Here is a 15070-nt window from a genome sequence, read left to right on the forward strand (position 1 = left end):
TTGGATTTCTTTCTTATCCTCCTATTCTTTTTTTCTTCCTCCTTCCACAAGCTTTCCTAGATATATTTATAAGGAAAATAGAGAAAACAGCTGCATTAGTTGCCTTCCCACTTCCTTCCATTTTTTCTGTCTTTATACATGCATCAATGTTTGTGCCATTTGTAGAGTTAATCTCCCCTCCCTCTTCCAGCATTACTTCATTGTTCCCCTTCCTGGATTTTGCTTCTGGGGTTAGTTTTGTGTCAAACTGGGTGTATATATCATGTTTCATTTTGTTGTTTTGCTAATTACCAGAAAAGTTCAAGTTGGTCAGGTGTTTCAGTATTACAGACGTAATATAGATATTATGGTCAGAATCATTCAGCTTTGTATAAAACAGCAACAAAATATTCTACTGTTGTTTGCTTAATCTTTAGATAAAAAATCCTTGTTACCCCAATATCCTTCTCCTACCTGGCCGCCAAGACCTGGAACTCCCTCCCGTCCGACCTACGCCTGACCCAAGACCACCTCTCCTTCAGGAAGAAGCTGAAGACCTGGCTGTTCGAGCAGTAGCGGCACCCCCCCCCCCCAAGCGCCTTGAGACCCTACGGGTATGTAGCGCGCTTTACAAGTGTCACTGATTGATTGATTGAATATGAGAAATTACGGAAGTTGCATCTGTTCTTAATTTTGTGTTGCAACGAATTCATGATCCAACGCAAAACAAACATTTTGTATTTGACATGCTGAGCTAAAGCCTAAAAGTTGTACAACAATTATGAAAATGTAGAAATCACGGAAAGGAAAATAACAAATATTTTAGGGAATGTTGGCAGCTTAGAAGGAAATCTACAAAAAAGCAACATAATAAAAAGTGCAATGCACATTTGTAATATATGAGTCACACAGCTGTCCATTGACATGAAAAATGCTATCCAGAAAATGTCTATTCACTTCAATTATGTCACAGCAGTTACAATATTTTATTACCCGCAAACAGCAGTGCCTGTGTCACTGGTGATGTTTAATAAATAACGAGTCTTTCCGTTGTGTTATGAATTTTACTCTTTTTAATTGTGAGAAAAAAAAAACATTACCTCCTAACCAATATTTCAAATCGCAGGCAGTTACAATAATTCAGTTTCACTTAAAGCTGTTAAACCAGCAAAAAGCAGATAGAACATAAATCACCATTTAACTGGGTACCCAAAGGGCATGCAACATAACGAACTGGTATCTGAAGATAACACAGAAAACAAATAAAATTAAACACGCTTTCCACCAGATTTGTCAATGAAGAAAAAGTAACTACTTTTAAACGGGAGTCAACAATGTGCATTGCCTTGTGCTGTTACTCAAAGTGAATGGAACCAATGGGAAAAGTAGACTGACCCGGTGCTCCATGCTGTATGTGGTGATTGGTGGTAGCAAAATGGGAATGGCAATATGACAGTCCAATGGGAGAAACCCACTGAATAAAAGGGCCTCTAAGTAGGTACACCATGTAGGAGCGTTCTGGAAAAGTATGATTCTGACAAAACAGCTGAAGCTGTCTCTAAGGCCAGACGAAACAAAGAAAAAGTTCATTAAAAACTCTGCAGATAGCTCCACATATACATCAATTACTTTACTTACAAGTGTTGTACTAAATTATTTGTATGGTTCAGGATATTAACAATAAACACAACCAAACCATACCGTATCACGTACTAAATGATGATGAATGGGACTATACAATTACAGATGGAAAGCTGTTAATAAAGGGGATATTTTTATCATACTGTTCTGAGTGACATTGTAAATAACTTGAAATTGATTCATGTTGTGTATCAAATATCTCTTGATGAAATACCTCTTTTTTATTCACAGTCACTCATTTATGATTCTACGACTGCCAGAAAAAATTGCAATCTGCATTATCTTAAAGAACAATGTAGTAGTACTGCCAATAAAAAAAGGCGTAGACCTGATTTTTGCATTTCCTTGTGCTGTGTTCTTTTTATATTTAGCCTATTAAGAACATGTCCTTCCCTTGGACCCTCTCTTAAGAATGGCCAATTTAGGTGTAGATTTTATACACACACACATGCACGTATGACCCTACCTACTCATATTTATGCATATAAAGAGCACTTCAATTATTTCCTTTCTTGAGCAAGAGACACTTGTCATGTGCTTCATATAGAAATTTGTAATAATAGTAAGAAGGTTGAGGAGCATATTCTCTATTCATTAATTAGGCTCAAGTTGTTTCTCTCTCTCTCTCTCTCTCTTGCTCTCACACACATACCCACATGCACACACACACACACAGATAGCCATCCCTCTGCCCTCACAGAAAACATAGTATTATTTTGTTTGTATGTGCATGCAATTCTTGGTATCAGCTTTTTAAAAAAGTGATTGTAACATAGTGACGGGGGGTCTTTCAAAATGGGCACACATGCACTAGTCATAAAACTGGAGACACTAAAGTAATTGTACATAACCTACTGACCAGACAGCAGGCGATCATGTATTTACGCAAATACGAACACATTGGAGATAAACGTTTTTACACTGCAGTAAGCAGGGCAATGGGCAACAAAAGAGATATATCACTTTCTCAAATTTCAAAGTAATGTAACCCCTATAATATTAACTTGTAATACAACACAGAATGATGAATATAGATACGGCTCAAATTGTTCATCTATAGGTACTTACTGCTTGAGCTGTTTTTATTGCCACAAATCTATGGTTTCCTTCTTTTCCACAGACATATCCAAAAGCTCTGTGGTCCGTGATATCCTTGGCAATGTAAGAAATTTCATGAACTGCATGATGATTTTGTAATGCCTGAAATAAAAAAACATTGTTAAAAACGTTTTTGTTTAATTTAATCTGTGTCTACATTTCTGGGCATATTAAAAAGGGAGAATTGCGCACATGGAGTTTATGATTCTTTCATAGTATATCAAGAGATACATTTTCACTAAGAAAAGAGCAAATGTAGGTTAATTTATGTTCACAGTATATTTTCTTTAAAAATGTAAGTGTTTCATGATAAAGACAGCAGCAAAGTACACAATTGTCCTACACCAGTCCCTCAAACTCATCTGAAATTATCCAACTATGTTCCATGTTTTTGTAGCTATGTTGAATGTTCATTTAAGGTAATTATCTCATGTGTTAATTTTTGTTTTGAGCTCACTTTTTCTGTGGTGCTAAAAGATTAAATCATAAATGAGTGAACGTTCTAGCAGTTATTCAAACTGTTTGAAAAAACGTATTTTATAAGTGTATTTTTTATCATTGTATATAGATTTGTAGGCAAGTTCATACAATCTTTTAAACAGATGGGCAAACATAAAAATATGAAATGAACAACTGGAAAACTAAGCAACAAAGACATAATCTCTATATTTGTCAACATCCTATCAAACAAACCCATAAAAAACAAACAGTACATTTTCTAAATGCTAAATGTTATAGATTCCACCGCACCAGCAGTCTTGTTAACATGATTAATTTAAAGATGTCTTTTACATGATGTTCTCATGTTGGTCCCTTTAATAATAATTCTAATTTTGTATTTCATTTGCTGATGTTCCTATATTGATTGTAGAAGGTATGTTTTTAGAACTATCATACAGGCATGTTAAGTAAGGCTATCCACCGATGAAATTATGTAGTTCAAGAACTATAAAAACAATTATTCAAGAACCCAGTAAGCAGAAAGAAACATCTGTGCCTCACTTGAATTAGTTTACTCTATTTTCAATTGAAGACAATGTGAACTGTTATTTGTTGTACATGTAGCCAGTGCAATATTGCATTTTAGGGTTGTACAGTATAAACCACATTCTGGGGCATACATATGTGTTATTGTAAGAAAGTAGGTTATTTGTCAAGGGGAGTGACTACCCACCTTAAGTAATAATCACAGTCCTTGTCAGGGTGATCCCTCAAAGTGACTAAATTAACTCAATCTTAAGCCCCTGGCAGCTACAGCACAGAGCAGATAGGGGTAACTTAGGGCAATGTGTAAAGCATGTATGAGGTACCAAACCAGTTACAAAGTCAAAACATCAAGAAATATTAATCCCAAACCAAATTAGAAAAAGAAAGTGAATATTAATATATAAAATTACACATAAAGGACAACATTCCAATGGGAGAACTGGAGATACATTGAATAAAAATAGCAACAACAATGTTATGCACTACTCCAACTCAAACCCAAGGACCACAACGTGGGACCATCTCACCACGCAGACCACCACCATAATCATAAGCTCCATCCACTCAGGAGCACCGTGGGACCTTTGCCCTCATCAAATTCTCAACCTAGGAAACAGCACAATCAGCAAGTTACTCACCTCAATCATCTCCCAACAACTCAAAGACTACCTTCAAAACAACAACCTCCTGCCCCCATTCCAATCAGGGTTCTGCTCAGATCACAGCACAGAAACTGCAATACTCAGAGCCACCGACTACATCAGGACTCTCCTAGACCAGGCAGAACCCACAGCCCTAATCCTCCTTGACCTCTCAGGAGCCTTCAACACCATGTCCCACTACACCCTCTTTAAAAGACTCTTCTAGAGGGGGATCAAAGGGGGAGTCATCTAATGGATCACATCTTTCCTCACTGGAGGAACACAGAGCATCCGCCTCCCACCTTACAACTTGGGCACAAAGAACATCATCTGCAGCATTCCCCAAGGGTTCTCACTGAGCCCAACACTGTTCAACACCTACATAGACCCTCTGGACAGTCTGATCAGAACCCACATCATGAACATCATATTATATTTAATGACACTCAGGTCATCCTCGCCATTACGAACACCAAAGCCAGCTTCTACAGGTGCATAACCAACATCACCAGCTGGATGCAAAACAACTGCCTCAAACTCAACACCGAAAAAACAGAGGTACTCATGTATGGAAGCAACACATCCACGTGGGATGACTCCTGGTGGCCAGCAGAACTCGTCCCCCCGACACCCCGAGAACACTTAGGAACCTTGGCATCAAAGTTGAGGGCAACACAGTGTCCTCAGCCTGCTTCCTCATGGGCTACAAGCAGCGCTTTACAAATCCGAATTGATTGACTAAAAGTGGTTAACTGATTTCAATAGAGCTGAACCAAGACATGATTTGATGCCTACCTCTTTGCATTATGTTAGGTGGAGAAATCAGGTTCATCCCAGTCAGAGATTTTACCTTAGGACTTGTCCTAAAAAAATTGAAGCACAAAATATTCAGTGGAGTAAGGCAGCAGTCTGTGATCTAAGAGGGCTCCAAAAGGTTGTATATCCATTGGACACAGTTACTGTGCAGTTGTTGTATTTGGTGACAAAAACTCAGAGCAGGAGAAATTGGAATTTATCACCCAGAAAAGCCATCTTACCGGCCAGATACTCTTGGCTCCTTCACTCGGGCAAGATATTTAAAGTCATACTCGGTCACTTTTCAGAGCTCAGAATCCTTCAGTGGGTCAAGGCTGTAGGGTGTAGTCTAAGAGGGCTCTGTGAGACCGGACACTTTCAATGTGAGATCCCACTGAATCAAATTTGCTGATTTTGAAACCACTGAGTGGGAAGAACCTGAATCTGAAGTCCAATGGCAATGCACCTTGGTCAGAATAGCTTGACAGGTCTATATTAGCTCTCTGAGCACATCAAAGTTGAAAACGTTTTGAAGTTTCAGTTTTCCAGACACAGCCAAGGTCTCCAGGACCTCAGAAACAGCACTTGGAGGTTAGGGATCCCTCCAGCATAGGCCAGCAGAAGGGTCTAGGGCAGGTCCAGTTGTACCAGTCAGTGGATAGTTGCAGAACAGGCCTCTTGTAGCTTGTTGGGTCCATGTAACTTGTAGAAGGTAAGCTATACGACCCTTGGAGTCCATGTCTTTTTCCTGAGTACAAGAGATAGCAGGTTCTTTCTCAGAACTCCTCCCAGGTCTCAGACAGCACGTTTAGTACTCTATTTCTATTTCACAGATTAAGTATTGTTCTGCCGTGGGTGCCAAGGATGTCACATTTATGTCTGGCACTAGTTTGTGGGTGAGGCTAATTTTTGGTCCCTCTCTAACCAAGGGTCTCAGGGGTAACCGTACCCGTCTTTGCAGAAATTTCTATCTGCCTTACTGCAAACAGGCTTAAATACCATGTGGCAGGGCAATGGCATGTTGCCCAATATCTTGAACTCTGACAGCAGAGATTGTGCATTGGAGAGTACTATGGAACGCACCACTGTCCTCCCACCTCTAACACTAAAATCCCTCTAAAGGGGGCCCTGGGCTCACAACAAAACAGGAAACAGGACCCTTGTGGATGCAATCAATGGTCAATATAAGCAGAGTCCTCCAGCAACAACACAGGGGATACAGAAATAATGTGTTCTGGTCCTTTTTAATACCTTTCAAGAGTGCAAAAGTTTTACATGCATCTTTTTAGAACTTTCATGAAGAATTTGACAGAGGTGTGCCAAAATCCCTGCCCTTTTAGGTCGCCTGTCAATCAAAGTGGTCTATTGTGTATCTCCTTGGAGGAATTTCACAGCTCATTTGGTCAAGCACTTGATTGACAGCAGCTGGAGAGCAATGCAGATTAGTCTCCAGGAGCATAAGAACAGGAAAACTTTATAAACATTACTTTTCCCAAATTTTGAAACTGACTCTTTCTGCCAGTTTACCCAAAAATGTTTGCATTCTCTCCTCCTGTTTTGCGGATTTCGCTTTTGTAGGCTCTTGGATTCTGCACACTTTATCACTGCCAACAATGTTAAAGGGCTTGTGCTCACTCATGTGAACAGGGAAAAATATGCTTACAGCCAATCAGCATACTTAAGTTAGTTGTAATTCCCCATTAGAATGCTATACCAGGGCTGGTCAATTAAATGCTTCTAGGGAGACGTATTGTGCCACTACTTAAGTAGGCCATTAAAAACATGTCTCTGGACTGCCATTTAACCTGGCCAAACTTTCCATTTCATTACATATAAGACCCCCCTTAGGTAGGCCCTAAACAGCCAATAGGGCAGGGTGTATTGCATTTAAAAAGTTGAATATGTAACCATTAAATTTTACATGTCCTGGAAGTGAAAAGCTCTCAGATTTGCTTTTCACTATTGCAAGGCCTACCATTCCCATAGAATAACTTTGGGTAACTTATTAGATTCAATAAGTGATACTGTTTGTTTGAGAGCTTGTAGGAACATCATGTTTACTGTCTCAGAAATTATAATTTAAAACCTGCTTTAATGGTAAAGTTGGGTTTCAAGTCACAATTCTGGAAATGGCATTTTTAAAATGTTAGCATTTTCTTGTACTAACCGCATGGTGCTTGTTTACTGGGTCACATGATTAGGTGTATTTGACAGTTAGCCTTTGTGTATTCCTCCCAGACAGCCAAACAATAGAGGGACTGGTTGTTAGCAGAATTGGCCATCCAAGGCAGGTTAGGGAATGGAGCTGTGTACGGCCCTACCTGTATTTCAAAGACACTGCCTCAGCTCACTCACAAAGAAATTCACACTAGCCTATTGTGACTGCAGCCAGACTGGGACCAGGACAGGAAGGAAAGAAATTCCTAACATTTCTGTGGGAGGAAAACGCTAGATGCTTCTTCCATTTCAAAGCTAACACCAGACCCTCAGATGCACTCTTCAGTACACTCCTGGACATGTCAACACTTTAATAGAAGGACTGCCGTGCTGTCAGAGGACAGCTCTGCTGTCTGAGGACTGCCCTCCTGTTTGAGAAGGAAGCCTGCACCTGCTTCCTTAATCCCAGCCTACCTGAGTGACTACAAGGGCTGCTTAGCTGTCCACCTGTTCAGATCGACAAAGACACAACAGTTCCAGGGGCCTCTCTGCAACTGCCTAGCTATCCCGCTAATATGAACCTGCCTGGACCGGCAAGTGGACATGCCTGAGCCCTGCTAAAGTTCCTGATCCCTAAGAGGTACCTCCCAAGTCCTGTACCCTTGGTGTGGCTTCAGTTGAGCTTTTTCTTGTGTCATATTTTCACTTTATTGCTTTTTGTGTGCTGCATAAATACTTTACATATTCCCTCTAAGTTAACACTTGCTGCTTTTGTGTCAAGCTACCAGTGTAAGTAAGTAACAGTTTTATTTTTGCATAGTTAATAAAAAACAGTGCAATGCAACCAAGTTAAAAAAGCAGGATACACCTACAATAAAATGTATTGGGCAGCGGTTACTTAAAAAGGGAACTGATTTGTCAGTGTCTTCCGACTCTGTCTTGCATAATAGAAAGTGCAAAAGTGTGGTGCATTCATAAGAACAAATAAAAAGTGTCACTTTGTTCTGTCCATGGAGGGGATTCAGAGTTTAGAGTCCAGGGCCGGGGCATAAAGTGCGGTGGTTGCGAACCCAGTTGTAGATTGTAGATTAGAGCTGGAAGAGTTTATTTTCCACCAGTGCAAGGAATTTTACCAGCCTGCAGTTGAGCTGCGGATCCTCTGCCCATCTCCGTGTGTGAACCCCTCTTGCGTTGAACTGAGTTTTGAACACTCAGATCCATTCATCCTTCAGCTCACTACAGAGGGAGCAGCACAATAGGATTATGTCCAAGTGGAGATCAAATAAAACAGATAAATCAGTGAAACATATTAGTCAATAGTATCTAATCATTTTTGAGGTCTACTTTGGGTGTAGTTATAGGTCCAACCCCTATTTGGTCAAAACTCATCTAGATCTCGGCAGTTGAAATACAAATGTGACGGAATCATGGATGCCGTATTATGATCTCCATAAGATATAATGGAATCATAATATGGTTGATGAGATATCCATTATGTTTATGACAGACTAGTCCTCTCTGCCCAAGATCTAAATCAGGGCCTTCATATTTAAAATCTGTAACATGCAAATTAACTCTTGGGATACAAGTCTCCATATGGGTGACTTATTGATACTGCAGCAGTCAGGCTAAAATGGTAGGACTGATTTCATATTTTCTTTGTCGCAATACAGGATGGCACAATAAGTGCTGCAGTCCAATAAGTGCTGCAGTGGCATTTAGCATTCCATGCCATGGACACAGTTCCTATGCCAATTAGCAATTTTTACATGTTTTAGGGGTCACCGAACATACACTGGGCACTAGACAGCAGTGTCCCAAAAAATGGGTATGAGAAAGCAAAACATTGCATTTTCTCACAGGAGCATTATGTCCACTCCATCCATGTAACAAGTTACATATATCAGAATTTCTATATCACTTTCTCTTACTTGGAATGACACCTAGAGGTATATGAAAAAATGACCTGGCAATTACGCAAATCTTGTCAAGGCCTTCCTATCCACCACTTTGGTATAGATAACAACCAAATGCCATACATTTATCATCATGCAAACCAAATATCACAGTATGAGTGATTTATACATGACAACCCTTAAATTCTTGTACTTAAACTAGATCCCTGTGTGATAATATTGATATATTACGCTCTGCTTGGTTTTTTTTTCTCCGCTACTGAAATTGTGGTCATTTTCCAAATGAACTACCCATCAAGGTATCCATAGGCTTCAGCTAATTACCTTCAATGGTATAAAAATATAATCTCTTTTCGAAAGTACTGACATTACAGTTTTGAGGTCAATTAAATGGTTTCCCTTTCCCCTTACGTCTATAAAAGTAGCATTGAACCACTCATCCCCCAACAATCCCATATGCATTTGTAGCTATCCTTCAGCTGAAATCTGCATAATCTCAGGTTATCTTACTTCTATTTTGTTATTAAAAAAACATTTTTTAAATAAGTTTTTTTCTGTCACCTTTACGATGTTCCTACTTCATATATTGCTCAACTTCCAAAACACCACTGAGTCATAACTGCATTAATTTCCCTTCATTAATTAACTTGGTTGGGTAGGGGTCCACCCCATTGGTTACGGATTCTCCAGGAGTCTCTCCCATCTTGTAGCTAGTGCTAACCACAAATAAGGCTCTACAAAGCAGAGTCTTTACAACCTTTCTCAACCTGTGAACAAACTGAAAAAGGACTGCACCTGCTGTTGAAGATCTGTTAGGAGACCTGTAGGGCAGGCCTGCTCCCACTTGTACCTAGTAGAGATAACTGGACTCCAAGGGTCAGTTGGCATACCCTGGAAGTGGATTCAGGGGCACAATCAGCAAATGTTGCAACTGGATTTGTACTGGACCCTGCTTTTGGACTCTGCATAAAACCCTGAGAGTCTTTAAGTACCTCCCAAGAGATGCTGGGGGGTCCTATAAGTGTTCTCCTGTGGTTGATTGGGCACAACAAGAAAGAATGTTGGGAAACTTTTAAAAATGTTTCCTTCAGAGCATCAGGGGCACGTGGAAGAAATATCCAACAGTTCAACAGTATCAGATTAAATTTCAGCTTCATCCTGCATGGAGACCTGAGCTTCTCAAAAAAAGACAGAAAGACACTTTCTGTATTTCGGTGAGAAATCTCCAGAGGACCAGTAGGACTCATGTATCCAGACTTCAGTTCAATGGTGGTGGCTACAGATTCATTGGTGGCCCACTCTGGAAGGATTTTTCTTCTTTTCTTTTGTGAAGTAGGAGAATTGTTTCCGCATTTTTGACTTCCAGACTATGACTGATACCAATCCACCTAGTGTATTCTACAAGGGCTCCATCAAGGGCAACCTGAAAATGCACCTTGGTCCCAGTCTACAATGCTCATTCACTTTTATTACTACTTTAATGTTTCTTTGTACCTTTTCACATAAATCTCTAAAAATCCATACCCACGGTGGATTTTTGTCATCTTGGTGTCATTTAGTTTATTACATTTCTCTCTATTTTTTAAATTAGAGTGGGATTTTTATTGTGTTGTGTCATTCACTTGTTACCAGTTTTGGGGCTTCTAAATGCTTTACATATTTTTATTGAATCAAGGCTGTCGGCTCTGGGGCATAGGTATCACTGGTTAAGCTCAGGTTTAAATGAACACCTTTATTGTACCAAACAGACTAGGGTAGAGGTTTTAATACTTCTGGTGCACTATCATCCACTCCAATTTAATAATTACCTTTCTTACATCTCCAGTAACATAGTTTTCAGTTTTGCAGCAAGATTATTGTTAGGCTCAAACACCAAGTTGATTGAAGGGCAATAGTAGCAGTTGTGTGGTGGTGGAATCAAACAACTACATGCAATGGCTTTAATGGACCATATAGCCAGAAGATTGATCGATATTTCACCTAAAATATCAAAATATTCAAAACAATCTAAATTTTATTATTTGATGATTAAATATATATATATATATATATATATATTTACAACAAAAAAAACTTTGGCCATAGGGATATTATAGCTAGGAAATTGCACCAAGAAACTGTTGTAATTCACTTAAAAAAACAAAGATTACACAGACGTTATAGTTAGGAAATAGAATTTTCAAAAACAGAAATTCACAAAAAAAAACAAAAGTTACAGGGACATTATAGTTTGGTTCAGATGTTACACACACAAAACCATAGAAATTCAGCAGTTATATTTATAATTATCTAAAATACCGATAACTCATGCCCTAAGGTAACTATAACTCACACCCTAGTGACATGATCGGTGTCATGAGCATAATTTCTATTCTGTAACCTGTCTTGTGTTTTCCTCACCAAGCACTGCTGTACTATGCTCCTTCTGCCAACTCCTGCTGCTCTAAACAACAGAATCATCCTAGTGGCTTGGCAGGAGACCTGCATCATTCTTGCTGAAGTTTTTAGATTAATAAATGAGAATGCCAAAACTCTGTTGTTAAGCCTGCTGAGTATGTAAATTTTATTGTCTGCACAACTGAATGTATGAGCGGCGGTATATGGTTGGGAATGGACTAAAAATGATTTAGGTAATGTAGTGTTATACTCCACAATGTAGTCACATCATGGAGCCAGTGCTATTGACAACATCACATAAATGCACTAAATACGTGTGAGTTCGCTCTATGTCATCACAAGAGCCCAAATTTGTTTTAAAGCAATACAACGTAGCCTTCATTTTGATCAACAGATTTGCATATAACCACCAAGTAAAGTGCATCAGCTAACACAATGTATTTAGGCCCCTGGCTTTAGATGAGCCACATCTACGTCTTTGTGTTTGATTTTCACCACCATGGACATGAATTAGAGCATGGCTGTAAAGGGAAACATCCACAAAGTAGCAGGTTCTCTATTTTGATCTCCTGCATTGTTACCACTTGTGGAAAAGTGGTAATATTGGTTCAGTTATCTTCTTTCATTTACCCATTCACACGTAGGGAGTCATTGTTACATCCACTCACAAGTGTGCTGGTATGGCTGCAGGTATTCCATATATGTGTATTTATCTTCACATGTATTATTTTTGAGTGCAGATGGCCAACTAACAGAAAGGCCATCTGTTTTGCCACTGTGTTTGCTGAGTTTCAGCGGTAGCTCTCCAATGAATGACAGTAGATCTGCCACCTAATCAACAAAGGCTGATTATTCACTATTGAGGGCAGTGGTACCACAAAAAGAAGGGCATGGACAGGTTGGTGAGACAGACTGTGAATAGAAAAGTATGATATCCCCAAATTACTGAAAAACACTCCCAGGGTTTTAGTGGAGCTAGATATATGAGCAGAGACAATGTACATCTTCTATGGTATTTACCTTTTCCAGTGCAGGAAGTTTGTAGTAGAAATCAGGCCATCTGACACTGCCATTGCCAAATTATTTTCCCAAGATGGCTTGTCTCATGGCAGTAGCAACTTTGGTGGAAACTATAACGCAGCAAACTTTACACCACAGATCACACCACAGAGCGGGTTATCCTGGCACAATGTTGCATGAAAAATCCTCCAATAAAACTCTAAAGCAGGCTACATATATTGACATACATTTAAAAAGTTGCTGTGCTCAGATTTTCTACAGTTCATCCATAGAGACACAGCAACATATATGTAGTCAATCAAGCACATTCCTGCTGCACATATAGATAAAAATACATGCAGACCGCCCAACAGACACCTATATAAAAATTCAGAGAAAAAAACATATAATTCTTACAGGTAAGCATAAATGCACAGCCACACACAAAAACAAAATAACGCATACAGTCACACGCGTACAGTCATAGATGAAACATCTGCAGAAATACATGCACACATTACTCGATTGATGGCTGCAACAATGTGTGCATGAATGGAACAATGGATTCCTAAGTGTGAGTTAACAAATAATTAAATAGTAGCAGATGACAAAAACCAAACTTCCAACCAATGCTATGTTGCTTCTTAATCTTTTCCACTAACACCATCCACCCTAGCTCATCATCACTTTCAAGGGATGTCCAGCATGTGTTCTTGTGCAACTCTATCTTCTTCAATGTACTTGTTCAATTGTAAGATAAACATCTTTCCCCCAACTCCCACCTACCACAGTCTAAGAAATTAAGCAGCATATTCACAAGCCCCTATCGCCACCACAACATCACTTTCAGTGACGTTATGGTGGCAATAGGGGCCTCATCTTATTCACCACAATGGACACTCTGATGCAAGCGTGCCTGCATTGGCGCGAAGTTGTGAAACTTTACGCCATCGCAGGGGGAAAAGCAAGGCAGCAATATATCCTTGTGAATATGGTGCATCCTTGCTTTTCCGAAGTGGCGGAGAGGGGCATTAAGCCAAGAAGGGTAACACCTCTCTCCGCCACTTCCTTTTGAATTTGATCCCACATTATGTTTCTTCAATGCCCACTGTATCTTCTATGAAACAGAATACTCTCCTCTCACTTCTTTTTCCATTTCTTGGATATATATGTTAATATTGCATGCCCTGTTCTGGAGACCATTTCTTTTCACATGCAGTTTCCGAATTTTTTGTTTTGTATTGGTCAGCCTGGCATCATAGAGACACTTTTGCAGCGGTCGAAGCGCCTTGGGACCCTACGGGTAAGTAGTGCGCTATATAAATGCCAATACATTTACATTTACATTTACTTTCTCTGTATCTATCTTTATTTCACATGCTACAGTGGACAGCATCTTGCTCATCCAATAGAAATATGCCTATAGATAGCTTTAAGACCTCCCTTCAGTTATTTCTAAATTGTACCTAGCAGCTATGCAGGACACTATAAGACACACGCCTGTGCCGATGGTCCTCTTTATGTACTTTGTCTGTTGATGCTGACATTATGCCAGCTCAGCTGTGCAGCCTATTTTTCTTTGGGAGCCACTGTCTAGTTGCTATGACATTGCATCTATTGCTAGCTCTTTGATTCCCTAACAGCAGCTTACACCTGTCTCTGTTTTATTCCACTATGGATGATGAGTTGACTAAGACGTCCAAGCCGATCACACACTGGCACCTCATTGGGCCTGATCCTTCGTTTTCCAATAGATAATTCCACCTTTGATGGATCTTCAACATCCGCAAAACATGAGCATGAATAGTTAACCTGTGTATGGAAAGAGGGTCATTTGACCCTGTGGGGTAATTAAGGCCCTCCAATCTCTCATCTTTTTGTCCATAGGTACTAACAAAGGAAATGGTAGATGCATCACAAATAGGAACAAAGACTTTCTCCTTGAAGGGTTCTGTTATCACTGGTCTATGCACTCATCTTCTTTTAGGGAACAGTGATTCCAACTCTCAGAACAACTATTGATATTACCCCTCTGGGTAATCCTCTTAGTATCTGCACATTTCACAATATAGCCCTTTGCATTGTCTCTCAGGTCGTCTCAGACACATACAGTCTATCCCTGGGAAGTCTTCCAAGACTAACATGTTCTACCTAATCTTTCATCCTAAGTACTTCTAGATCTTAGCATCTTGGAGGGCCACAGAGATCCACAATATAGCAGAAAGGAATGCATTCATCCCTAAGATGTATCTTCAGAGGCTATTGAATGTGTGATACAGCGAATGGCAGGATCGAGGAACAGTTGATTATACCCTGCCATGAAATCTAGTTGTGAGAACCACTGAGCCCCTTTGAGGTCTGCAATTATTTCATCCATAGTGGGCGTGATGTGGTGCTCTCTCTTGATTGGATAATCGTATGTCTATGTAGAGGTACACAGACTCTTGCTGTTTGAGTTTG

General features: G+C 39.7%; 1 protein-coding gene across 15 annotated transcripts in view; it reads right to left on the reverse strand.

The window, feature by feature from the left end:
* The window catches only part of DAB1 (DAB adaptor protein 1), a 1411149-nt gene that overhangs the window by 153570 nt on the left and 1242509 nt on the right, over positions 1-15070 (reverse strand). For all 15 annotated transcript variants that reach the window (XM_086952885.1, XM_086952858.1, XM_086952877.1 and 12 more), the window contains one exon: positions 2689-2820. In XM_086952885.1, coding sequence (XP_086809011.1) covers positions 2689-2820 — 132 coding nt within the window. The remainder of the gene's footprint in view (positions 1-2688; positions 2821-15070) is intronic.

The sequence above is a fragment of the Lissotriton vulgaris genome, chromosome 1_1 (assembly GCF_964263255.1).
Source record: "Lissotriton vulgaris chromosome 1_1, aLisVul1.2, whole genome shotgun sequence".
Taxonomy (NCBI): Eukaryota; Metazoa; Chordata; class Amphibia; order Caudata; family Salamandridae; genus Lissotriton; species Lissotriton vulgaris.